We start from the raw sequence: 25,732 nt of genomic DNA, 5'->3' as shown, positions 1-25,732 counted from the left end.
GGTCAGGAAAGGTGTACATATCGGTGTATCGTTAGACGAATCTGTGCAAGATCTGGGATTTGAGAAGTTCCTTCATGTTCTTGAGGCCTGTGGATCATGCGCCAGCGTCAAAGCTCTAATGACTCCATATCACTCTCTAAGCTCAACAGCCCAAATGCCATATGGGCGCGGTATGGCCGTTGTACTGTGATGAAGCGTCGGTCATCGCTATGTTCACTATCGTGGCCGTAGTCTCTTTGGATGACGTCGGGTGGCTAATTAAGAAGATCTTAGCATCTCCGGCACGGGACGATTGTGGAGAATTCACACATACCCCAGATTCACGATCCCGACTCACGGTAAATGATCGCTCGTACGGCGGCCCACGGCCATGCTTTGCAGCAATGACCCAGGCCTTCTCACACCCACCAGCAATTACCTCGGAGGTTTTCCAGCCCGCCAAGCGAGCGATCTCTCTTAATTTGGAAACCGTCCAGGATCTTTGAAGACCGTCAACATATTGCACTGCCCCGAAGAACATAGGAACCGTCATATCTGTCAACGAAGATCCGAGGGCGGGGCTCAGGCTACCAGCTTCGAAGTTATACCGCTGTGGGTAGTAGATACCGGCTAGAATGCGGCCAATGATCTGCGCATAGTCTGCCGTCGCTGGGGCGGCAACTCCTGCAGCTACCATCATGGCTGGGGGCATGCAAGGATGAAGTCGGTAAAGAAGGATACGGCCTGCGTAGTAGAACCCCCAAAGCAGAGCGATGTTGAGCGTGCGGTATTGGAGAGCGGGTCCGAAGGGTGAATCAATGGGGACAGTGACATCGGGAGGCAAGGGCTGAAAATCCGGCCCGACGGCTTGGAAAAATGCGTCCGTTGCCATAAGGATCTCCTCCCATTCACGCTCTGCCTCGTTGTAAGTGACATCGGCACTTTCATCAAGTACCTCGGGTGTTTGCCGCTGGCCACGGTGGTCTTCAACAAAAGCCGACGGGACGCGCGCAGGACCCTGGGGTGGGATCATGCCGTACATTGGAGGGCCTTCTGGAGACGGAGTGGGCTGCGAAGGGTTTGAAGACGGGGAGCCTGTCGGGACCCGACTACTTTGACTTGATGGTAAAGACTCCGACGATGGGGGTCCGGGGGCTTTGGGAGGCCCAGGAGGTCTTGCACCTCGGGCAAAACGAGACATGAATTGGGGGATCCCTGGGCCTGGTCGCCAATCTGTCCCTGTTGATCGGATGGCCTTGAGCTTTCGCTTGCGATCTCGGTATCCAAAATCAGTGATCCGGCTGAGCAAAAGCCACAGATGGTCTGCCGAGCCATAGATAGCGTCCAACCGCCCAATTCCTGCTCGTGGAGGACACCGACCCAGTTGGTCAAATGGTATACTGAATATAAGTTAGTCAAATCAAGAATGGCTGGAAGGGGGGGGGGTGGTTACTCACAATAGTGCATCTCCACTGATTAGACTATGGATGGTGTCTTGCTTAATGTACCACCAATAAAGATCGGTCTGGATGCGGAAATTCTCAATGTCTTTTCGAGAAAAATGTTTCTTCGGGGCTTGGGAATGATATCCTTCTACATGGCCAAATTGGTCGTAATCAATCCTTCTACCAAGAAGAGTACCGATGAACTCTTGATTGATAGAGTCCTCCTTGTCGGCGAAAGGGTCATCTTCAGAACCCCCGCTGCCAACAGGATAGTAGTACTGGGATGCAGCGGCCCATTCCATGTTTCTACGATAATCATGCATCCTGCGTCGGTAAGCTCTGAGGTCTCGAGTTAAACCGGGAAAGTCGACTTCACGGATCAAGTGGGCAGCACCCGCGACGTGACTGTTCCATTTGGAGTGATCCGCTGAGATAACTTCGTAGTAGGCAAGTAGCTCAGTGGCAGCCAATGTACCAATCTGTTTCCGTCGCGTTGGAAGGCTGACTGCACGACCGATCCGCTTCAGGGCGAAATGATAATGCTTCAGCGAAACAGTTGTGGGAGCATTTTGTAAGTATGCAATATGCAAGCTACTGATCGCAAGAATTGCCTGAAGCAGTGCTGGGTGCTCTAACGCAATGAGAGGAAGCGTGTATGACCAGAGTCCCTGCTTTGCCGGCGGAACAGGAGCATTGAGCATAATTGAGGAATCCGTTTGGTGTCGTTCGAAAATGGAGAGGGACGGTCCAGTCGAATGGATAAAATGAGCGAAGATTCGAGCTGTTTTAGGGTTATTGAGCGGGGACGAACCAAGCGAAGGGCGATAAGATGCAAGAATGTTCGGTTCATTCAGGTGAGTTGTGAAAGAACGCAGTTGGCTATCACGGGACGCTGAAGCCATGATGAGATTCAGCTGATTGTAGCCCTCTGCCTGCTTCTGCTCCACCATCTCGTCGTCTGATTCAACATCGTAGTAATCTTCTGCTTCATCTTCCACGTATATAACCTGCGGCATAGGCGGTGGATGGTATCGTGAAGAGGACCCTAAGTTGTCATGAGGCCGCTCGGGACGGTTTGGATAACGGTATTCTGTAGTCGGCTGCAGAGTAATCTATTAGAATTAGACAGGCTGGGCCCTCGCCGAGAGCTTGCTTTACCTGGGAATATAGCTGGTTATTGTATTGTTGATTCACTATGGTTGCCCAATCAGTGATCGGCTGAGGCATCTGAGAGCCTGCCACTTCATACTGCAATCCAATCTGATTGTGATTTGCAAATTGATTGGGATAGCTATTGTCAGTTGGGGCAGTAGACAAGGGCTGTTGTCCGTATTGACTTGATTGTACATTCCACTCGACCATGCCCTGTGAATGGGAGGGGTATTGGAAGGGGGGCATATCAACAGGATAAGAGGTACCGCCAGTAGCGAAGGGCTCAGGCTGTACGTAGGATTGCTCCCCGACCGGGGTAGTCTCTAGAGGACGCGGTGCCAGCATAGGACGCTGTGTCGCCGCCGCTTGTTGCTGCGGTGGAAGAGGGCCATATTCACTATACAGCGGAACCTCTGCCTGTTGCTGCACATGTGGATCCTGAGTATGTTCAGGTGGAGCAGCTCCAAGAATTCCCAAAGGGTTTTTGAACACAACCCTCTGTGCATATCCCTCGCAAACTCGTCTGGATTTCACACAGTTGCTACAAATCGGCTTCTCCTCGCCACATTTGATGCGGCGTTTCCGGCATGCTATCGAGCCAGACTTGGATCAGACACGCCATCTTCAGGGGAGCACATCTGGAGCCTCAACATACTTAGACATCCTGTTTTGGTCCGCTTCTTTGGGAGCCTGCGGGGTGGATTCTGAATCTGAGCCTCACCGGACCCTTGATCTCAGGCCCTTGCTCGGGCCCTGGTCAGTCGAGGGTTCGAGGTCCTGCGCGTCCATGGGATCTTGAGACGCTCCAGATCTCACTATGGCTGCCAACAGAATACCTCCACAGGAAGCATTTTTTTAAGGGGGAGGGAAAGGGTGGAAAAGAGCGAGGATTACCCGAAATCGCCGAAGGTGCGGTAATAGGATGGGAAAGAAAGTATCGAATGGATTAGATGGGCTGGACTCCACAGCATCCCGAGGGTAAAGCTGCCGAAGATCGATCATCCGAGATCGCCTCTGTCATGTGTAACTCTGACGTTTCGAGCTGCGTTTTTTGATTTTTTTTTTTCCCCTTGGCCTCTTCTGCAGAAGAGTTCAACCTTACGAGGTGGCGCTCCAAACCAAAAGCCTCGAGGGTCTCTCACCCGTCTTGCATATCAGGGAACACGGGCTGACGGTCACACCCCCGCCACGTTTCCACTCCATGATACGAAAAAGGGTCTACCGTATTGATCCAAGGTACACCCTAGATGCAGACAGTGTTCGCTCTCGTGGCGCTCTCCACAAGGTCTAGACCGGGCTCGATAGTACGTGTTTCGATTTCTTGCATGGATCCGAGTTGGACATTAGCGGTGAATTTGGAGGAGAATTGTGGGCGCAAATATTCAGTTTCTGTAAATGGACTGAGACCAAACCTGCCGCATTCCCAGCAAAAATTTGTTTCATAGATGGTGGACCCCAGGGCTATACGATTTGCTACTTTTACTGGGTGAAAAGTTGAGGGGTCATAGTAGAGGCCTTTAAATTTCACCCCACGGGAAGCACGAGAAGCACGAGAAGCCCCGATCCTGCTCGTTTTACCCAAAGTTCTATGTTCTCTTCATTGCGCCAGACCCAAATCCAACAGCCCCGGACACAGTTGTCACAAACACCAACGAAAGCAGCGCGAGGATTTTGAAATGCTAGGATATGAGCTCGAAGGCATTTGTGTGAGTGTTCGGGCGAACGGAAATACGGTCATGCTACTTCTCATGCTCGAGTCTGAACGCTCAAGTGTGCAGGCGTGAAACCAGCACCCTCGAATTTAGTACCCAAGTTATCCACGTCAGCTTATCGCCATTGGTCAGTTGGTATGAGTTAGTATAATCAAATGGCCTATATCTTGCTCTGGAATCTGAGCTCTCAGTGGCAAAGACCACTAGTATGAATTAGGAGCCCACGGGAAGTTTTCTATAATTATGCGTGTCTTGATTCAGCATCTAGAGTCCTTGAAAATCCTGATATTAAAATACTTCACACGGGACGCAGCCGACTGCCAGTGAGTAACCCTCTCTTGTCGACACAATTGAACTAATTGTGTGATCAAATTGTCTGGCATGAGATATTCGAGGTCAGCGGACTGAGCTGTTGACAAGGCTAGGACTGAGTGGACTAATTCAAGTATGCCTTTCCATAGCTGCCAAGGAGGATTTTGCGGTTGGTCAGCCCAGGCGAGATTTGAGCATCGATTTTCGACTAATAGCGTGTGGACTTCCCATTTACTCGACCTGGACTAGGTAGAATAGTCCGGCCTGAGGACATACGAAAATGCACATGCACAAGCCCCGCCCGGAAATAGAGTTATTCTAATGTGCTCTGGCTTGATGACTTGGTATGTGGATGGCTTCGATGTACGGCTACATCCACGGCAGCTGGAGTGCATGCTAACCGGAAAGTCGAGGATTGTTACCGTATCATATACCATCATATTACAGTACGCTTCACATTACGAAATTACGTTCGGTGGAGATTTGGGCGGAAACTCCATTTTCTGCCGCGACTTTTTTTTTTGTTAGGTCTGCAAGCTATGCCGACTCGCCAGCCCACGATCCCTCGAATTTTCACAGTTCCTCGTATCCGTCATGTTCGCGGTTCCAGGATGGTCGGTCCCAACGTCTGCTCCTAAGCAGGAGACCGAAAAATCGCAGGGTCCCAGCGATTCCAAATCAAAAGATTCCTCGGCTCCAAATGCGAAGAACAAGCGCAAGCGTGGCAATGACAATGTCAATTCACGCAATGTGGATGAGATGTATCGGAAGCATATCGTGGGAGAGAAACCTATCAAGCCATGGCAGAAGGAGAAAAAAGAGAAGCGGATCAATGGAAACCCAGAGGGTGCCAAAGATACTCAACCACCCAAGCCCTCCGACGAGAACGAGGACATAGCAGGGCCCAAGAAGAAGCAGAAGAAGAACAAAAAGAACAAGACTCGAGATCCTGTTACCACAGATAAGGACACTGCGGCTAAAGAAAATGCCCCTCCAGCATCTTCAGAGGCAACAGCGTCCGCCATCGATTCTTTGGCGCCTCCCCCACCTACGTCTGCGACATTGACTCCGCTGCAGCAAGCCATGCGCCAGAAGCTTGTGTCCTCCCGATTCCGCCATTTGAACGAGACTCTGTATACAACCGACTCCTCCAAGGCTGTCGAACTGTTTAACGCAAACCCAGAACTCTTCAGCGAATACCACGCCGGTTTCGCCCGCCAAGTGAAAGAGTCCTGGCCGTCGAACCCGGTTGATGGCTATATCCAGTTTGTTCGCCGTCGTGGCGCAGTTCCAGTCCCTAAGAGAGGTAGCAAGCCCCAACCGAACAGGCCTCAACCGCTTCCTCGCAGGCCAAATGGGGCTTGCACAATCGCTGATCTGGGCTGTGGTGATGCTGCCCTTGCACGCGCGCTGACGCCCTCCGCCAAGAAGCTGAACTTGAAGCTCCTCAGCTACGATCTTCAAGCGCCCGATCCATTGATCACCAAGGCTGATATATCCAACCTTCCTGTCGAAGACGGATCCGTGGATGTTGCAATCTTCTGTCTGAGTTTGATGGGAACTAACTGGGTTTCCTTCGTTGAGGAAGCCTGGCGTGTTCTTCGAGGTGATGGAAAGGGTGAGTGCTGGGTCAGTGAGGTCAAGAGTCGATTTGGAAAGGTCAACCGCAAAAAGGCCCAGATTGGAGCCCAAAAGCCGATGAGCAAGTCTGAGCAGAAGAAACTGAAGCAGAAGAAGAAGACGCAAGACAATGCTGATTCTGATCTGGATGATGCCGAGATCTATGCTGAAGATGCTCGGCCATCTGATAACAAGGATGAGACGGACATTTCGGCATTTGTCGAGGTTTTTCGCACGCGCGGATTCGTTCTTCGGCCCGAGTCTGTCGACAAGTCGAATAAGATGTTCGTGAAAATGGAGTTCGTGAAACAAGGTGGTGCTCCAACGAAGGGCAAGTATGCTGGTGTCGCCGCGCCTACGGCTGGAAAGAAGCGTTTTGTTGAACGTAAGCCGGAGGCTGATAGTGGTATGTCGCCGGCAGAAGAAGCCCAAGTCTTAAAGCCCTGTGTGTACAAAATTCGGTAGTCTGGCGTGTCGCATTGTCAATCTGCCTTAGGAGTTTGGCCCTTCCATCCTCAGATATTGGAATACCCATTTTTCGCCACATATTCGTTACGAGGATATTTACTTTATACTGGTCACACCGAGTCGATGCTTATCACCAGGCTCCAAAAATCGCATTGAAAGCCCTACATCGGGCTATACCATTAGTTTTCATATGCCAACATGGATGCAAGCCAGGAAATCTATTCGTAGGCTAGTCAGGACTTCATAGAGAGTTGTTTATTGGTTGCCACCCAGCTGTGCCACAGCCCGGCCCATATCCTCGTCATTGTAGATGCGGAATCCCTTCTCCTTGGTCACACTTGCGAGTTGAACGTTCTTTGAGTCCAGCTTCTCCTCCATGACCTGCTTCAGTGTCTTCAGAACCAGAGTCTCAGCTTCTGGCAGGGTCAAAGATCGATGGTATTCGTTTTGCAGCTCGGCCTGGGCGCCTTCGCTTCCGGAGCCAATAGCCTTAGCATCGTATCGGTAGAAAGTACCCGAGGGCTCAGCGTGATATCTAGAGGAGATAATTATCAGCCGCAGTCATTCTCAGGCAGACCATGCCGTCGGGAGGTAGACACGTACAGCTGAGGACCATCCTCGTCACATCCGGCAATTAACAAAGCCACACCGAACGGTCTGCTCATCACACTCTCCTCATCATCGCCGCTCTCTCCGAAGCGCAAAGCCAAGTCGCAAATAGCCTGTGTGGTACTCTCAACGCGCAGAGGCTCGGCGTAGTGGAAGGCATGGTTTTGGCATTCAACGCGGGCGTGCTCCACAAGGTTTCGGGCGTCGGCCTGCAGACCGGACATGGCACAACCGATATGCTGGTCAATCTCAACGATCTTCTCTACAGATGACGCTTCCAGAAGAGTAGATGTGACACGCTTTTCGACGCCAAGAATAACACCCTCCGAAGTTGCAACCTGTTAAGCCTGGTTAGCGGGAACTTGGAGGGGTTGAGGTGGTCGGGCTCAAGCGGCCATGAAAGACGATTAGACAACTCTCATAGTATCCCAGCCCAATGATCCAGCGGTAGTCTCGGGGAGGGGCGCATAGGAGGAAAGGAGGACGTACACCAATCGCTGTGGATCCTAACTTGATAGCTTCAAGAGAATATTCGACCTGGAACAAACGACCTTCTGGGGAGAAGGTGCTATTTGAGACATACTTGTTAGAGCCGAGAACAAGGAGGAGGCAGTAGGACAGGGCATTCGGATGCGTACTTGATTCCACGATCTATGTGAGAGCTGTTAGCGATGTCGCGCGGTGTGAGAGCACCGGAGCTTACCATATTCGGAACGAGCAATGAACATGTTGAGGGACCTGAAGTATGTCGAAACTCAAAAGTAGAAGACGGAAGTAGCGAGTTTCGAAATAGGGAGAGGCGGGAGGATTAAGAGAGATGGCAGGAGTGGGAGCAGGTCATCGATGGAGCTCAATCGAGGCGGAAGCTCTACGCAAGTCATCGTGCCTGGTGGGCGCCCGGTATTTAAGGCAATAAGGCTAACAACTGCTGCCCAAGGCTCTCCGGGTTTGTTGACGAAGTGGATCTTGCGGTTCCACGGGTTATTTGCTTCTGGGGGAGATTCAATTGCTTGTGGACCTTGGGATCCTTGATTCTCAGACTCTGCATGATTCACCTTACCCTCTACCCCAGCCGGGAGCATGTCCGTTAATGATCGCGCGAATTACATGAGTGCTCCACGACCCCGCGTTGTCTCTAGCCGCGTCGAGGCCGGCGTTCGCGGCGCATCACCGCTCCACGATAACATGGAACAATTACGAACCAGCACTTCGAGTCCAAAGCACAGGCTGTCGCGAGACCAGAGAAGCTCATCTGAGAGACGAAGCGAACGAACTACTGTTACAACGAGGGAGAAGGCGATCCGCAGGCCCGTCAAGGAGCAGAGCGCTAGTCGCGGTGACAGGGACAAACCCAGGCCCAAATCAAGCACAGGGACGAATGGTGCGAGCCCTGCTCAGCAGGTTGACCCTGAAGGTTAGTTATATTTCTTATCGAGCGGTCGGTCAGAAAAATGGAAGCTCATCATACCTCGATACAGGACCATGGCACCCTCAAGCACGCTTGATGAACCATTCCACGGCTCCGCTCGCATGTCGCGTCTCCGTTCCGCCAATTTCATTCACTGCGCCGCAATCACTAGAACCAGAGCCATTGAAGGCTCTATCCCCAGATCAGCAGGAGCGGGCAATCCTCGAAGACCTGCTGTTTGTGTTCATGGGATTCGAAGGCCAATATATCCAGTACCATGAATCCTACAACCCTAATGTGGAAAAAGACCGTATGACAGGACCGGTTTTTCGACTATCCTTGGGATTGGATCCAACATTACGAGATCTGACTCAATCAATGCTCAGAATGGCCACTCATTATAGCGCAATGGAAGCGTTTGTAGAGATACAAAGTCGTTCGGAATATGGCGCAGTGAGCCACGCGCTCTGCGCTTCTATCAGGAAACTCCTGAAAGACTATCTTATTTTGATTGCGCAGTTGGAATCTCAGTTGCTGAACAACCCTACGTTCACGTTACACCAACTTCATCTCCACACCATGCCTACCAGCGAATGCCTCTCCCAGCTATACTCGCTTGGGCAAGAGCTTCTCCGCCGGAACGGGTTACTCGAAGATCAAGACCAAGATGACACAATCGACGATTTCGACGATGTGGACAACATCCTTGAGCAATTGAAAGAGGGAGGAGACCTGGTCCCAGGTGCCATGTCGAACAAGAGAATTTGCAAAGGTGGGAATGTCCTTAGGCTGCTAACAGAGCGTCTTGCCACATTTTCAGGCAATCCATCGACCAAAGCGCTCATCCAAGGTCTCCTTCGAGATGCAAGCCGGCCTTACATGAATATGTTGAATGAGTGGCTACATCATGGAGGCATCAAAGATCCCCATGCTGAGTTCCTAGTCAAAGAGCAGAAATGGATCAAACGAGAGAAATTGGAGGAAGATTATACAGATGAATACTGGGAAAAGCGGTATACGATCCGTGATAACGAAGTGCCGCCACAGCTTGACAGTGTCCGCGATAAGGTCCTTCTCGCTGGGAAATATCTTAATGTCGTCCGAGAATGTGGCGGAGTCGATGTTAGCAAAGCTGTCAAGGATGTGCCAAAAACACTCGATGACCCTCGGTTCCTGGAGAATGTCAACGCTGCTTACGCCTACGCCAATGCTTCTCTGTTGAACTTGCTGCTCACGAAGAACTCTCTGACGACTCGATTTCGCTCTCTTAAACATTATTTTTTTCTAGACCGGTCCGACTTTTTTTCTTACTTTCTTGAGCTGAGTGCATCCGAGTTGCGCAAACCAGCTCGAGTGGTGAACGAAGGGAAATTGCAGTCTCTTCTTGATCTTGTCCTCAGACAACCAGGTAGTATCGCTGCACAAGATCCCTTCAAGGAGGACGTCAAAGTACGAATGAACAAGATTGGCCTCACCAAATGGCTGATGCAAGTGGTGAGCGTTTCTGGTATTGACCAGGATAACCCAGAGGCAGCTTTCGAGAAGCAACAAGCCTCTGCAGCTCAGAACTCAGACGAGGATAAAGATATAGTCGGCTTTGATTCCTTGGAGCTGGACTATTCAGTACCATTCCCTCTGTCGCTTGTCATTAGCCGTAAGACGGTTTTGCGATATCAGCTTATCTTCCGGCACCTTCTTTCGCTTCGTCACCTCGAGACCATGCTAGTCACATCGTGGCAAGACCAAAACAAGGTGACCGCATGGAGGCACAAGTCATCAGATCGTCGCCTAGAAATGTGGAAACGTCGTGCGTTCAACCTGCGTTCGAAAATGCTGGTATTTGTCCAACAGCTGCTCTATTTCTGCACGGCCGAAGTCATCGAGCCGAATTGGGTTGCATTGATGGATCGAGTCAACGGCGCGGATGCGGATGGCTCCGAAGTGACAGTGAATGGCACCAAACAAGTCAACAGAACCGTGGATGAGCTAATGCAAGACCATGTTGATTTCCTGGACACATGTCTGAAGGAATGCATGCTTACCCAAGCCAAGCTTTTAAAGGTACGCGCGGTAGTGATTAATGGGCCACTCCCGTGACTAACCTCTCCTTTCGACAGATCCACTCTAAGCTGATGGTCTGCTGTACCATGTATGCATCGTGGACGACTGCATCTCTCCCGGGCCCTAGCCTCCGCCGACTCAGACTTATCGGGAGAGAAAGCCACAGGCCCTGATGCGAGACCCTATGATCCATCGCGGATCGGCAAGCTTGAAGACACGCTCAGGCGATATGAGGAACACTTCAATCGGCATTTGCGTATCCTGATGGACAGGTTGGTGACATAGAGTCTCCGTTCCACAGACCAGTACTAACCACATGCAGTCTCAATTACTTTGCTGCCACTGAGAGCGTCGTACTCCTGAAGCTCGCGCATTCTTTGAGCTCGATTAGTAAAGAAGATTGAAGGGGCCCGAGTCGGAAAGCCGCCGATCTTTGGAACAACGAAAGCACATTGTCTACGCCACTGGACCCTTCGGTTGGAACCTCGTGAGATAGGACTGTCAATGTCCAGACGTGCCAGCGCATGACCTTGGACTGTTCATCGCCAGCTCAAAGGACAACCAGCAACTTATCCCTCTCTGCTCTTGGCCTATTCGGAGCCAACTTCACACCAAACTCCATACCAAGGTGTAGCAAGTCCAGATACGCAGTTGCGTGACCCGGAGCGTTAGAGTGGAATACACAGCGTTCGATCCACCAGAGGGGAATGAAATAGAAGATAAACCTCAATCTGAAGCTCAGCAGACTCCTCCAGTTTATTTACTTGATTCCACGCTTGTAACGCTCTCTTATTATCTCTAAATCTTTGAATGGACAGCCCTTTGCCCCTTGCGGAGATTCGAAACCGGAAGATCGGCGCAGTGAACGACCGGGTGGAGCTCTCGTCCTGCTACGTCAGCGCAGAGGTCCAGGGCATGTAAACAAATCATCAATTTGAATACAGGCTTGCTGACAGATATAACCTTGAGCTTATTCCAAGGCACCCCGAATCTTCCTTTGACTCCCCGGCACCTCCCTTGCGAGATCTGTGATCGAACCAAGCGCCTCCTAGCCCTCTCAAGATGTCCTACTCCTACCAAGTAACCAAGTACCTCCGCACTCTACGCGTTCCCCAATCACAAAACGAGCGCTACGCCCTCGCCCTTGGCGCCACAGCTCTGCTGAGTAGTTCCTTGTTCTTCCCAGCTGTCTATCGCGATTACAAGACCTTCATCTCCTACGGCCCTGGCGGCGTCCCGAGCAACCTCTTCGGGTGGCTGCTCGTGCGACTGGCTTTCCAGCCCTTTTCCAGAGAAATGCTTAGCACGCGCGTATACGACGAACGAGTGACGGCTGGGGAGGGCCACAGCAGCAACAACGAGGGATTTTTAACATTAGAGCCACACCAGGCCCGCGATGTGGAGGATCGTCCGGTTGTGGGGCCTCACGTTGTTCCCCAACGACAGCTGTCGCAGGTACCAGACGAGGCGGTTATGCATGTGAGTATGAATCCACTTCGCGGGAACTGAGCTAGTGTCTTCAATGCATGCGCAGGGGGCGGGCTCGTTTCACGATGTAGGGCATGTCTCCTAACTGTGCCGATACACATAGAGAATCGTCGTAGCGTTCCGCTCGTTCGAGCATCGAAACAGCCACCTCGTGAAGTTCCAGCGCTCATGGCAGAGGCACATGCGGACGGCCTTTTCCTGGCTGATAATATCCCGGCTAGCGGGATCGCGAAGCAAATGAAAGGCGAGATCGCGCATCTGCATACTGGAAGGAGAGCACTCTGCTCATATGACCCTTCACCCTGCCGATTGTGAGTTCGAGAAATGGAACCTGTAAGCCGAGATTCTACGGGCGGGCATACTGACAGTTTGACAGGCAAAAAGGTCATCGAGGCTGGCTGGGGCCAGCGCCATGGTTTCGCGGGAACATCTGCTTTGAAATTCTTGAGTTTTGGCACTAAGCCTGATATTCCAGCCGAGTTCCTCCTGGTGTATGCTCCCAGGGACGAGACCGAGATCGAGACTTTCATGCAAATTATGGCTGCGAGTGTGAAGTTTATGACTGGACGGGAGGATGTCCGCTTGACTATTTGAGCCTGGCGCGTAGGTCTCGGTTCGTGAATTCTAAAGGACGTACAGTTTAGCAATACCCCATTAGCAATAACCCATTGGAAGAGTCTACAAATGCAATTTCATCAAAGTTTCTCTTTTGTAGGCTATCGGGTTGACTTGTCAGGCCAAGAATGATGCCTGCACCATGACGAGGAGTACTTCCAAGCAGACTGCGTGGCTATCCATGTAGAACCCGTGCCGGCCCTTTTTTTCTTCTTATTTTTCCTGAGGTCATACCTGGAAAATGGGACGCGGGGTATGAACACTGTTGAACTTGAGCAAACGTGGTCAAATGGTAGATGTATTAAAGTCATTTCATCACTTTTAGTCGGAACTAAACGCACGTACAGTGTCAACCCCCCCAACGTCACCATTAAAACACTTCTCTTCCATTTATTTCAGCTACTAGTCCTAATTAGGGGTCACAAATCCTGGCAAATATAGTGGGATCCTTCCAGATTATGAAATCGTAATAGCCTATCTACGTTGTGGCAGTGGACTAACAACAACCAAAACCTGCCGACTTGAATGTACTAGTAGACTCTAGGGGGCAAGATGTATCAGGAAGCTTTGAAAATTTGAGCTTATTTGCCGAACCCAGCAGAGAGAGAAAAAGACTTTATGGTTTTCCATTGGATCCCCCAAGGGTCAGTATAAACAGTGAGCTCAGCCCACCGGTTCCCTATGAACCTGAAAGAGACGTCTATAGTACCGGCCAATCCATGGATATGGTGTCCTGGTGACATACACTGCACTAATCCCTCCCACAAGGCCTCCGAAATACAAGATACCAGTGCGTTTCCGCCGACGGGAGACAAGAATTCATATTGAATACAAAACGTATATTTCCTTATTACGGGGCACTTTCTCGTGCCCCGGTCGCCCTAAGGTTTCCAGACAGACTGCAGGGCCATAATTGCGGAAAGGTTGGGTTCCCTCTGGTGCAAATGGTAAACAAGACATGCCAGGCCTCTTCGACCTATTGTCATTGACTCGGCCTTTAGGTCCCAGTTCGCGAGTCTTCGTGGATACCTTGGAAAGCTGGGTGGGGACTGGTGGCTAGGAATGCGAAAGCTCTTCCATGTTAGTGCTGGGCAACGCTAAATTGAGAATCTGAATCCTGATATTCTGCCCTATTCCTGCATTGGCATGCCGTGTATTTGAATGAACATCGAGTCCAAATCCCACGATTCATTTCAGCATTAGGATGAACAGAATTTAGCGACAAGAAGAAGAATGAGGTACCAAACTTAAAAGGAAAACGTAATAGAAATTATCAAGAAGTTGCCCGCTGTCTTTTCAACTCGCGTGCCGCGGTTGTCCATGCAGAAAAGGTAACCGAGTGACAGTGGAGTCAGCACATGAATGATGGAGCATTGGAGTATTGAATGAAATGAGGGAAAGTAACACCACATGCTCACCCACTCCATACGGCGAAAGATCGGCGCCCTATTCAGCCCAGGGTTAGTACAAGGGCATAATACCATTCATATGGTGGGGATGGTGCAAATTGTGTACAGGGGGCCGGACCCGGGGAATGGATGCGCTAGGTCTTTGCTTACTTTGAAACTGGCTCAAAGCCCGTGTATGTGGCACCGGTAGATTGGATTGAAAGGCAACAAAGGAGTGGGCCGCATGGAACGGGATGGTCTTTTCCTTATTTGTGAAGCGAGCCGGATTGTCGGGGCAGGGAAGGATTTCGAAAACAAATCCTCCTTTCCGGGTCCGCCATGTTTTCGGGATGTTCCCAATTGTCGGGTCGAGATGTATCGTGGCCCTGAATAATTCCTTGTCTAGTTTCGATCCTGGTTGAAAGATTCTCCGGTCGATTAGTCCTAAGGCCGGGACGAGCCTTGTTGTAGAAAGTCTAAAACTTTCTAAAGCGTGCCGTGATGCTTTAGAGCCGAGCCCACCCATAAGGCCGAAAATGCTGCCAGATGTCCGTAATTTAATGAAAAATGGGACTTAGGGGGAAATCGTGACATTGCATCACTCAACCCAGTCCTCCAGAACAGAGCATTTCCCAATGTCAAAGGCAGTGGTTCGAAGTCTTGACGCGAGGCACCCGAGGGCACTAACGGGCCTAGCCGCTCATCTTCGTATGGTTGGGAAGCAGCTTCCCGAGAACAGAACCATGGTGTCGGGTCGAATGACAACAATCACTCACAAGACGCCGCCGGGGTGGGGTAAGCCTCATGGTCTTCTGGCGCTGGGCTCTGTTGGACTGCGCATGAACCTACATCTGCGGCTGGAAAAAGCTGGCTACACGACATGGTATTCGTCGCCGGAGGAGGGTAGGGCGCAAACGGCGACCACATGGCAAGAAGATCTGTTCGCTCTTAAAAATGCCCCTCTTCTCGGGCGTTGTACCAACGCGTTGGAGACAGGGTTTAAAGTTAGAACATGAATACCCTGGCAGCCGAAGCTGGTAAGACTTGGCCGAAGTCACGAGTAGGTAGATATTTCCGGTCTGAAAGACTTCGGGTATATTACTGCTTGGAACCCCTAAAGGTTGTCTGCCACCATGGTCTCTTCTGGCGGTTCTGCTCGTCGTGGAAATGGGGTCCATGAATCCCCATCAAGCAAATCTTACCCGCATCCAGCATGCAGCTGACTTAGTATGCACGTCTGGTTGGAATTGAAATTTCTAGTGAAATCAGCACCGCGAGTCTCCTAGGTAGGAGGAGACGTTGTGGAACACCTCCTTAGAAGCATCCACACGTCCCCACGGGCTGAAATTCTCGCAGGATATATTATCCGTCTAATGCTCAGACTGAGAGACTCGAAGTCAAATGGCAGGAATGAGTAAGGCAATTTGACGACACCTAACAAAGTGGCATGACGTACCTGTGTCAGACCTTCGACGAATCCCAAAAAGAAACATCTGCGGGGCTGAAGGCTTTTGGCCCCGGGGCATACCCGGTGCTTAATTATGATCACATTCGAACCAAGGCACAGAAGAAGCGGTCAATGCAATCAATCCACAAAGCGAACTCATCCGCCGCGGGCAATTTTAATGAGAACCCGACAGAATGGGTTCCAACGAGGGTCTTGCTGATCTTGACCTGACCCACTCGGTCTAAATAAGGAGACAGGGAGGCAGTGGGGGGAGGGGGCTGGCTGTCGTAAAACCCGACTGAATGATCCATCTGGTACGGCAATATTAATACATGCATGTGTACAGAGTACGGTTTGATGACCCTCCCTTGGACAGGAGCAAACACATTGTACTCGGCGGAAATCAGTACCGAAACACCGGTTTGTTCAGGGCTTTTGTAATCTCCAATTTGCTCACTCCAAGGTGACGGCCGGTCTAGTCCAGGCCACGCTTCCAGGTCACGCTTTCAGTCGATTTTGCGGGATCCGCAATGCAGGATTCCCGAAGTAGATTGGCTTACGGTGCGTCGTCAATGCTGGTTAGTTTAAAAACCCTGGGACGTACAAAACGTTATTCGGCACTCTTCCGTTTTGTCTTCCTTCCCACGTTCGCCTTGCTGACGGGTATCATATTCCTTGGCTTCGCCACCTCGAGAAGAGCATGCCTTGGGCACTGGATTTGCACCTTAGTGATTGTGGTTTATTAGTGGTCCTCGTTTCCATTACCTCATGCTGAGTATGAAAGATTGCACCTAATGTTAGTATAACTGTAGACAATCGCCTTGGCAAGTCTTTTTCAGAAGACCAAGAATTCGCGTTTTAAACGTTCTTGACAGACGGTATGCCGGGGTTTGTCAACTGCTGTAAACTGCACCGCTGAACCGAGCAACCTGGGACTGGCTCGATCCACTCTCGGGCGCTTTGGACCCTCAGGACAATGAAACCTCATCAGTGTTATTAGTCCATATGGCTGTGGCTTAGGCAACACACAGTTTGCTAGTGAGCTTGACCCTTTAAGCAACAGAAAGACTGTATCTGATCCTTGGTATTGCTGGTGGCGTCGCTGTCCTCCGTAACTTATCCCCTCGAGCGCTGGAGCGCGCTTTGCCCGGTTCTCGGTCCTAGGATTTGAAACGACCCAGCCTCCGGGAGGGCGTTCACCCCGGGGGAGAATCAGAATAGTTAGGAGTTCGTCCGGGCTAGTAATGGACGTATGATTCGCCGTAAATTCCCAACGAGTGCCTGGTGGGTTTGTGGGGTAGATGGACAGTGCAAATTGGACGCATCAGAGCGTTTGGTCATCGCTTCAAGCCCCATTCGCGAAACACGTCCCCTCCCCAAAAGGACGTAGCTATTCCACAGTGCTCCCAATCTGAAAGTTGAAGGCAGGCCCTCAAAACACGCGCTTGCTATACATGCGTTCATAGTCCCACACTCGTTCAGTACCTGCGTATGTGGCTCTGATGGGTCTAGGACTCCCTCACAGAAGGCCTGACAGGCGCCCGGGGCGTGAAATCATCCAATCTGGTTAAGCTATTGCCGCCGAGAGGTGCCGTTCATTTGGTACCGGATCCTATCCATGGAAATTAGGGGTGCTCAAATTTCTGCGTCTCCCCTCCGGTTCTATACCCTAAATGCACCCTTAGCCCGGAGAATTCAACCCCGCCTCCAGCACAATCTCATCACAACGCTTTCCATTTACCAGTTCGTGTTTCCAGGCAATCACCTCTTTCAACCTCTCTTGGATAACGAGGCACATAGTGACACTGTGACCCAATCAAGATGACGTACGGAGCCACTTTTGTTTGTTTGTTGTCCGGAAAGGATGCCATGAGAGTGCTGACCATCGATCTTCGGGGTAAAGAAGCCCCAATGCAGAGACGAGAGAGCTGGATAGTGAATTTCTTGACACCATACTTGTCCAAGGACGCGAGTATCAAAAATTCTCGATCGATCATCGCATTTACTTTGGGCCAGTGGACGATGTAAGTAGAGGCGAGGCGAGGTGAGCGTGACCTTCCATTCGTGCCGCTGACGAGTAGTTTAGGAAGAAGCACAACGCCTGGATGCCCAGCATCGAATTTTCCAGGCACTTTTCGATGACCGTTTGATTTTCCCACCGGTCCGGCAGCTTCGAAGAGTGTTGGATTGTGGGCATGGTGCCGCTTCATGGGCCGTGGAAGTGGCTGATCAGAATCCTCGTTGCGAGGTAAGTTTCGTCACGAATAAATTGCAGCTGTACGGTTAATGCTCAGTTTATCAAGGTAATCGGTGTAGACATTGCACCACATATGAGTCCGGATGATATGCCTGAGAATTTGTGGCTTCAGGTGGGTGGCAAACATTCTATCCGAAAGATGTGCCGGTGTAACGATCCAGGCCATCCTCGATGATGGCCCAAACAACAATTCTCTCCGTATGCCTTCACATCTGCTGGACTGCATTAACAAAGGAGACAAGCTGGATCGCGAATCGTATGGAAAATGTCGGAAGCAGACGGTCGCTAACTTGCACCACCATAGGTTGACGATCTCAACCGGGCTTTTACATTCCCATCGAACCATTTCGACCTCGTGCACTCCCGACTTCTTGCGACCGGAATCCATCATACCCGTTGGCCATCATATGTCCGCGACATCGTTAGGTGCGAAAGTCCCAAGTAGCCGCCTTGCTCCCACCCCTTCAAAAGCTTTCTCTCTTTTACCACTTCAGGCGCTGATGCGGGCGCTTTCATCTCTTAAGGGTGCTGACTCCTGGAGGATGGGTCCAAATGGTCGAGATATACTTCAACGTTCAGTCCGACAACGGCTCAATTACCGATAGCCATGCCCTGAGACGATGGAGTGCGCAGTACATGCGCGCCCTTGAGGATAGAAAAGACCTTCGGATTGGGTCGAGGCTGCGAGGTCTTTTTGTTGAGGCTGGACTGGAAGAAGTCGACATGAAAATGATTCCTCTTCCTCTCTCAGAGTGGTCGTCAGGTAAATTCCCCATTTTGAATACAGAAACCTTGGACTAACGTGACTTGCTGCAGACGCGAATATGCGATCGATTGGGCAATCCAACAGCCGGAACGTGAACGAGCTCCTTCGCTCATTGGCGCTTTATCCCATGACACAAAGGTTGCATATGTCGAAGCAGAATTTTGATTCATTGGTAGAGGAGGCGCAACAGGAGGCGAACGACATTTCGTTAAAAGCCTACTTTCCAATGTGAGTAATGTTGACAAAAGGGCCCTTGCAATGGTGTGGGTATCTGACAAGCTTCTTTGCCGAGAGGATATTCTGAAGGAGGCTCTATTGCCACTTTCCCTTCAGAGATTCTCAACGCGAAGGCATCATAGATATGTTTGCATTGGACGAAAACCGGCATAGAAATCGAGTTTGATACCTTTATTCGAATTTTGCTTTATTTTTCTCCCTTCAGCCAGGCATATTGGTATAACTTGTGATTTCTTTTCTTTTTCACCTCAGCTCAGCCCCACCCACAGAGCATCCCGACGGTTCGGCTTCAATCCAGATAGCATGGCGCACAATCCGTCACTGCCCAATTTCAGACTCTTATAAATGCTTTGAATTAGTCTAATACGGTTTATGAAATGGGGTCAGGTTGAATGCATGACTTTGGTTCAGGCTCCGTCATGTGCTCCTCGGTTCATGCGAGCAGTGTTTTCCAGTGCGAGCGGCAGGTCACGTTCAATTGGGTCTTCCAGGTGGCCGCGCCCACAAAGGAAGCCATTTTGCGAAGTCTGGTTGGTGGAGATCCGCTATATACCGGGTATCGGGATGACCAAAGAATACAACCTTGCGAAGAGCTTCTATCCGCCTGGTGAGCGTGTATCGGATTACCCTTCTCAAATGGAGCTCCGTGCAGCTCCGGACCTCAGGATCTACGACAATGCTGCGCATCAATCATACCGAATGGTCAAAATATCAAGGAATGACTGGCTCGCTCTTCTCTCCCTGACTGTCGGGTCCAGATCGCCGAGCTGATGGAGTCATGGGTGTGTCCCATGCGTTGGCCAGTGTCGAGGGAGCTTCCAAGGTTGAACACAAGAGACCAGGCGCGCGTCTGACCGAAGCGTCAGATCATGTCGCTCTGGAGGCATCCAAAGGCCCGGGAAGGACTTGGCAGTTTAGACAGGAGACTTCAGGCACAAGTTCGGAAGGGAAGTTGCAACCCAGAGAGGGGGAAATGGGGAACCAGGTTACCGGGAAAGAGCCGCCGAGTGCTTAAACCCTGTAGCCATTACGACGTTTCAATCTTTTTGTCGACTACATACTCGTGTTCTTCATCGCCGTAACTCAATTTCTCTCTACTCCAAACCAAAACTAACCTCATCATGGTTTCTGTTCTCTACGTTGCCATGCTGGCAGGACGCAAGATAGGCGACGTCCGTACAAATCTTTCTCGGCAACCTAGTGTTGACCTTTCTCCTGAACGAACATCCTGATTGACCGCGTTCGAGGTGGTGCCATCGGGCCCTGTGCATCAAATTCCGGCCTGACTTTGTTGGGAGGGGGGCAAAAAGGTCATCAGGTCTCGAGGAATATGGAAATGCAGTACCACGAGCATGGACGCCCCAAAAATGGCCGTTTGTCCCTCCTTTTGGGAAACGCAATACCGGCCCACCGCGCGGGGGCCTGGCGTCCTATGAACATCCTCCCACTCATCCCTGCAAGCTGCTTGACCGCGCATTGGGAATTGCTGTGTCCATCCAAGGCGGCGTATACGGCTAGATTCCATGGTTCCCTAGTTTCCCTGCAGAAACGGGCTTTCTTGATGCCCGATATTACCTCATGATCGCCTGAGGTCTTTCGAGGATGCAATGGGTCGAAACTTGTTCCGTATGCCGAGCGGAACAACAGTCCCTGTACGCAGGATGCAGAATTACGAGACCAACCGTTATCGGATGGAGTCCCAGTCTATTCCACCAGTGGTGGAGTACCAAGTAGAGATGGAGATAGACGACCCTCTAGTTCGCCCAATCGGAGACTTTATTTCAAGTATCAAGGGGAAGCTGTGCAACTCTCTCCACGCTGGCGGGTCCAGGAAAAGACACAGCTCATGCCATTGTATGACACTAGCAGCCCATACTCTCCTGCAAGTTAAATTGTTTCATCATTTTGTCCCGCTCGTACCCTCCTGTTGTCAAGCCTTTTTGGACTTGGAACTTTGTGGTAACATGCAAACGGCGGGAACGGCACCTTTTTTGCATACCAGTAACCGGGGAATAATTATTCCAAAAAGCGCTGTAAGCTGCATAATTTTAGGATCAAGCAGAAGTCCTAGTTATTTACTGTCAATAGTACGGCCAGATATTCTGAGCTGAAAAGAAAACCGATTATCTCATGGGATATTCCGACACCCGATATCTGAGGCATCAAATATCCCGATAAGGAAAGGCGGGGCAGAAAAAAAAAAGTTTGGCGCGGAATCAAAGCTTCACGCTGAGCATTTTCCTGTCAACTACACAACATTCACCATGCCTTCCACATACAAGAAGGACAAGCCGTGGGACACGGACGATATTGACAAATGGAAGGTAAGACGGCCCATCAGCCGTAAAATTCCCATCCCGTTCTTCAGCCTAACAAAACCTTTTGAAAAACAGATCGAAGATTTCAAACCCGAAGACAATGTCGCCGGAAACTTCGCCGAAGAATCCTCCTTCATGACCCTATTCCCCAAGTACCGTGAAGTCTATTTGAAAGAAGCATGGCCCGCAGTCACCAAATCCCTCGAGAAGCTCGGTATCGCCTGCACCCTAGATTTGGTTGAAGGTAGCATGACCGTGAAAACCACCCGCAAGACCTACGACCCAGCCGCCATCTTGAAAGCCCGCGACCTGATCAAGCTGCTCGCCCGCAGTGTCCCCGTGACTCAAGCGCTGAAGATCCTCCAAGACGACGTTGCCTGCGACATCATCAAGATCCGCAACCAAGTGGCCAACAAAGAGCGCTTCGTGAAGCGGCGCCAGCGGATCCTGGGTCCCAACGGGTCCACCCTGAAGGCATTGGAGCTGCTCACAAGCACATACATCCTGGTGCAGGGTAACACCGTTGCGGTGATGGGCCCGTTCAAGGGCCTGAAGGAGGTGCGCCGGATTGTCGATGACTGCATGGCCAATATCCACCCCATCTACCATATTAAGGAGCTTATGATCAAGCGCGAGCTGGCGAAAGACCCGACGCTGGCGAATGAGTCGTGGGACCGGTTCTTGCCCAACTTCAAGAAGAGGACTCTGTCTAAGCGTCGCGTTCCGCATCACGTTACCGACAAGTCGAAGAAGGTGTACACACCCTTCCCGCCCGCGCCGGAGAAGAGCAAGGTCGATCTCCAGATCGAGTCTGGCGAATATTTCCTTTCCAAGGAGGCTAAGGATCGCGCTAAGAAGGAGGAGGTTATGGAGCGCCAGCGCTTGAAGCGCGACGAGAAGATGCGTGAGCGGGAGAAGGACTTTATTGCGCCGGAGGAGACTACTGCTGTGGATGAAGAGAAGAAGAAGAAGAAGGAGAAAAAGGAAAAGAAGGAGAAGAAGGAGAAGCGGAAGCGCGAGGCGGAGACTGATGGAGATGCAGATGGCGCTGAGCGAAAGGAGAAGAAGAAAAAGAGGAAGAGCAAGTCCAAGGACGCCGACTCCGACGAAGAATAAAATGACTCTGTTTTAGTTCTGTTCGGATGACGGCGCTTAGGGCAGCATGGATTTGGCGTTCACTATCTTTTTTATCAAGTTCTTATTCCAATATATCAACGACTCGAACATTCCAATATACCGGCAATCGCCCATTCCTGTGGAGAACCATGGCATCCTTGTAGAGTGAAAGTATTAGGCATGCGGGTATTGTATATATGCCGCTGTCCTGCCGCTCCGTACTGAGATCGTAGTCATGAAGCTCAAGCCCCCACTGGAAATTCACGGCAAGGGCCTTGTAAAATTACGCTACCTCTTTTCGGATCAGGTGGGCATTGGTAAAAAATATGTCATTAAATCAGGTTCCCCAGCAAAACTCATAGTAAAAATTAAGCAACCTTAGGTTAAAAGTATCGCCTTTGATAAAGAGACACACACGGCGCATATCATATTGGAATGAACTGGCAGCATCCTAGAAAATGGATCCTTCAGTTCGACAAGTTGGTTGATCCGCAAGGAGAACAATAGATCATGAAGAAAGAGAAAAAAAAAAAAGGCAGAATCATAGAAGATAGGTGTCACAAGTTGCGAATATTCTCGGGGACCTTGGCTAGACCACAGGACCAATCGTTTCAGATGTTGCGGTAGGCTTATGATGGTGTTCGACGACGGTAGCAGCCGTTTCATGCTTGTCGGTCAATCCCATCTCATGAGCAAAGGTGTCATGCGGCTTCCACTTTGTGCTGGTCATGGGGGTCGTCTCCTCCAGCATTCTATCAACCTGTTCTAAAGTCAAGCCTTTGGTCTCAGGAATGAAGAAAAAGACGAAGAGGAGAGCTAGCAGAATCGCACCGCCCCATACGAAGAAGACCTTAGCACGCAGGTTTCCCTTGTCAGTGTCAACAATGTATGGAGTGATCACAGCGATAACGCAGTTCCAAAGCCAATTGGAAGCCGTCGCCAGACCAACACCTTTCGCGCGAATCGGGAGGGGGTAGATCTCGCCGATGACAACCCAGGCGCAGGGGCCCCACGTCATGGCGAAGGCCGAGATGTAGAAGCAGGTGAACACGATGAGGCAGATGTTTCTATAGTCTTGTTAATACGGAGTTGTCCAGAAGGAGATCCGGGAAAGCTTACGCGGTATGGCTTCCTTCTTTGCCAGTGCCCACGCCGGCGACAATGAATTCGCAGGCACACATAAAGGCAGCGCCCCAAAGCAGTAACTTTCGTCGGCCAACTCTCTCGATAGAGATCAACGATACCGGAGTGCTACACACATTGACGATGTTCATGATTGTCGAGATCAGGAAAGCATTCTTTATTCCCACTTGCTGGAAAAAGGTTGTGCCGTAGTAAACTAGAGACAGGTTGGTCTCGTTTCCATAGTTCCAATATCGACATTGTGAACTTACAGATAAAGTTAATGCCCGTCCATTGCTGAAACATTTGCAAGCAAACGCCGACAAGCACACGGCGAAGATTTCCGTAAGGCGACATTCCTCCCTTGAAACAATCAAACCAGGAATTGCTGGAGATCTGTTTTTCGTATTCGTAGTTTGCCTTGATTTCTGCAAGCTCGGCCTGGATAGCTGGATCAGATCCTGGCTGCCCACGCACGCGTTCCAGTGAGCGAAGAGCGCCATCCATATTGTCACATTGAACATAGTAACGGGGAGACTCGGGCAGAGGAAGAGACCACCAGCTAGAATTGCCGCCCATATGAATTGCATTCCGATGGGGATCCGGTAGGAAGAACGGTCCGTTCGATCTTTACAGGCCTGGACAACCCCAGAAGAGATCAACAACCCAAGAGTGATAGCCCACTGGTAAGACGAGACCAGGATACCGCGGACTCGGTAAGGGGCAATCTCGGATACGTAAAGGATCACGGTCGACGATACACCACCAGTTCCAAGGCCTGCAATAAAGCGACCCGCTGACAACCCGCCGACACTATCATTAGTTCCGATTTGCACCGCAACTCCAGCGGAGAAGACCAGACAGCACAGCATGATTGTCAGGCGGCGGCCAATACGCTCAGCAATAGCTCCGCCAAATATGGCTCCAAAGAAGGTACCGGCAGACATGATCGAGGTGATGAGGGACTTGCGTGAGCTGGGGATGATGAATCCACTTGGATCGACGGACGTTGGGACCTTGTGGCCCAGATGCTCTTTAACATAGTTCATGCCCAGGAGACCTGAGATATAGCCGGTGTCGTAGCCGTAGAGGATTCCTGTGCCGTATTAATTGCGTGAAAAAACAGGCTGATGTTCTGTTTCGTTCACCTCCAAAGCTGGCGAAGCAACACAGCATGTATGCATGCCAGGTGACTTTGGCCTCGACGAGGTTCAGATCATCAGTGCCGACAACGCGTCGCGTCGTGGACATGATTGCAGTCCTTCGTCCAGATATCGTGGGATAGAAAGTGTTCTCGCTGATTCACTGTTGTGGAATGGCAAGAAGAAAGAGTTGGAAAACGCAGAAGTGTTGGAAAAGGTGCAAGAAAGAAAGAGGTGGGAGTAGGAAGGAAGATGAAGTCGACTTATGGGTGGTCACCTGGACAAAGCGATTAGCTCTGAGAAAACACTGAGTTCAGACCCAAAATGAGATTCCAATGGAAAATCCCGTTTGGGGTCAGTGGCAACTTGCGTAGACAGTGATACTTGACGAATGGACACAAAAACTTCTTTGGACGATGGTCGTGCCTTCCTTTATGCTCGATAGGATTTTACAAGCACAATTTACGTCTACAGGCTGTTCTTACCCGCGCCACAAGCAAAAATCCTTAGTTCTTTTCCACGGGCGATATGATTGCAGGGTTCATGACTTCTCTATCCCCCTACTATAAAAACCAGCCCACGGCAGCCACCGAACTTAGCATAAGCACTGCAACCACACACATGCTGAGAATGGGTCCGATTGTGTTCCTAGGCCTGGTTTAGAGATGAATGACCCGAATGAAAAGTCGGGAAGCTGCCGTGTTACGCAGGCCAGAGTGGCGGAATGCGGGTGGTCCTTGGTGACACTTTCCTCCAAAGGATAGCAGAAGCCCCGCACGAATCAAATTACCCCCCCAGGACAGGCAAAGCCACGGGCAGATACTTCGAGTCCTGGTCATATCGGGGAGGAGCAAGAGAATACCATGCAGGGGAATCACCGGCCTGAGTAAACACGTTGTACACATGGGCACTGGTGAAACATGGTGTAAGAGGTGGGCTGGGGACAGACAAACCCTCTTGATTCCCCGGCGAAATAATGAGTCTGTATACTAGACAGGACGTAATATACACATGCGCAAATAATCTGTTCAAATAGACGGTTTGGGTAACTGCTCGATTGTCTGATCTGC

General features: G+C 50.7%; 10 protein-coding genes across 10 annotated transcripts; 6 read left to right on the top strand and 4 right to left on the bottom strand.

Annotated features, from left to right (window-relative positions):
* Positions 1-107: 107 nt before the first annotated feature.
* Positions 108-3,239, bottom strand: N7468_005475 (uncharacterized protein; the record flags this gene model as incomplete). The annotated part of the gene is made up of 5 exons (XM_058474772.1): positions 108-254; positions 314-1,379; positions 1,437-2,524; positions 2,583-3,099; positions 3,232-3,239. 5 exons carry the CDS (start codon positions 3,237-3,239, stop codon positions 108-110), a joined length of 2,826 nt encoding a protein of 941 aa, XP_058330512.1.
* A 1,955-nt stretch (positions 3,240-5,194) lies between these two features.
* N7468_005474 (25S rRNA (adenine645-N1)-methyltransferase) lies at positions 5,195-6,685 on the top strand (the record flags this gene model as incomplete). The annotated part of the gene is made up of 1 exon (XM_058474771.1): positions 5,195-6,685. The coding sequence occupies one exon, from the start codon at positions 5,195-5,197 to the stop codon at positions 6,683-6,685; it is 1,491 nt and encodes a 496-aa protein (XP_058330511.1).
* A 258-nt stretch (positions 6,686-6,943) lies between these two features.
* pup2 (proteasome core particle subunit alpha 5) lies at positions 6,944-8,025 on the bottom strand (the record flags this gene model as incomplete). The annotated part of the gene is made up of 4 exons (XM_058474770.1): positions 6,944-7,210; positions 7,288-7,635; positions 7,787-7,851; positions 8,001-8,025. 4 exons carry the CDS (start codon positions 8,023-8,025, stop codon positions 6,944-6,946), a joined length of 705 nt encoding a protein of 234 aa, XP_058330510.1.
* Positions 8,026-8,377: 352 nt separating this feature from the next.
* On the top strand, positions 8,378-11,170 carry N7468_005472 (gamma-tubulin-complex subunit SPC97; the record flags this gene model as incomplete). The annotated part of the gene is made up of 5 exons (XM_058474769.1): positions 8,378-8,711; positions 8,776-10,766; positions 10,823-10,847; positions 10,894-11,038; positions 11,089-11,170. 5 exons carry the CDS (start codon positions 8,378-8,380, stop codon positions 11,168-11,170), a joined length of 2,577 nt encoding a protein of 858 aa, XP_058330509.1.
* A 658-nt stretch (positions 11,171-11,828) lies between these two features.
* On the top strand, positions 11,829-12,848 carry N7468_005471 (uncharacterized protein; the record flags this gene model as incomplete). The annotated part of the gene is made up of 3 exons (XM_058474768.1): positions 11,829-12,249; positions 12,358-12,565; positions 12,623-12,848. The coding sequence occupies 3 exons, from the start codon at positions 11,829-11,831 to the stop codon at positions 12,846-12,848; spliced, it is 855 nt and encodes a 284-aa protein (XP_058330508.1).
* A 4,677-nt stretch (positions 12,849-17,525) lies between these two features.
* N7468_005470 (class I SAM-dependent methyltransferase) lies at positions 17,526-19,130 on the top strand (the record flags this gene model as incomplete). The annotated part of the gene is made up of 9 exons (XM_058474767.1): positions 17,526-17,601; positions 17,670-17,728; positions 17,791-17,952; positions 17,999-18,108; positions 18,196-18,217; positions 18,266-18,402; positions 18,486-18,724; positions 18,778-18,955; positions 19,061-19,130. The coding sequence occupies 9 exons, from the start codon at positions 17,526-17,528 to the stop codon at positions 19,128-19,130; spliced, it is 1,053 nt and encodes a 350-aa protein (XP_058330507.1).
* Positions 19,131-19,528: 398 nt separating this feature from the next.
* N7468_005469 (uncharacterized protein) lies at positions 19,529-19,735 on the top strand (the record flags this gene model as incomplete). The annotated part of the gene is made up of 1 exon (XM_058474766.1): positions 19,529-19,735. One exon carries the CDS (start codon positions 19,529-19,531, stop codon positions 19,733-19,735), a length of 207 nt encoding a protein of 68 aa, XP_058330506.1.
* Positions 19,736-20,234: 499 nt separating this feature from the next.
* N7468_005468 (uncharacterized protein) lies at positions 20,235-20,441 on the bottom strand (the record flags this gene model as incomplete). The annotated part of the gene is made up of 1 exon (XM_058474765.1): positions 20,235-20,441. The coding sequence occupies one exon, from the start codon at positions 20,439-20,441 to the stop codon at positions 20,235-20,237; it is 207 nt and encodes a 68-aa protein (XP_058330505.1).
* Positions 20,442-21,228: 787 nt separating this feature from the next.
* Positions 21,229-22,398, top strand: N7468_005467 (KRR1 small subunit processome component; the record flags this gene model as incomplete). The annotated part of the gene is made up of 1 exon (XM_058474764.1): positions 21,229-22,398. The coding sequence occupies one exon, from the start codon at positions 21,229-21,231 to the stop codon at positions 22,396-22,398; it is 1,170 nt and encodes a 389-aa protein (XP_058330504.1).
* Positions 22,399-22,987: 589 nt separating this feature from the next.
* N7468_005466 (Major facilitator-type transporter ecdD) lies at positions 22,988-24,771 on the bottom strand (the record flags this gene model as incomplete). The annotated part of the gene is made up of 5 exons (XM_058474763.1): positions 22,988-23,465; positions 23,518-23,737; positions 23,793-24,082; positions 24,187-24,616; positions 24,669-24,771. The coding sequence occupies 5 exons, from the start codon at positions 24,769-24,771 to the stop codon at positions 22,988-22,990; spliced, it is 1,521 nt and encodes a 506-aa protein (XP_058330503.1).
* Positions 24,772-25,732: the final 961 nt, after the last annotated feature.

The sequence above is a fragment of the Penicillium chermesinum genome, assembly GCF_028974085.1.
Source record: "Penicillium chermesinum strain IBT 19713 chromosome Unknown utg000004l:1.0-3345178.0:1.0-3348027.0, whole genome shotgun sequence".
Taxonomy (NCBI): Eukaryota; Fungi; Ascomycota; class Eurotiomycetes; order Eurotiales; family Aspergillaceae; genus Penicillium; species Penicillium chermesinum.
This window is presented reverse-complemented; position numbering and strand designations above follow the sequence as displayed.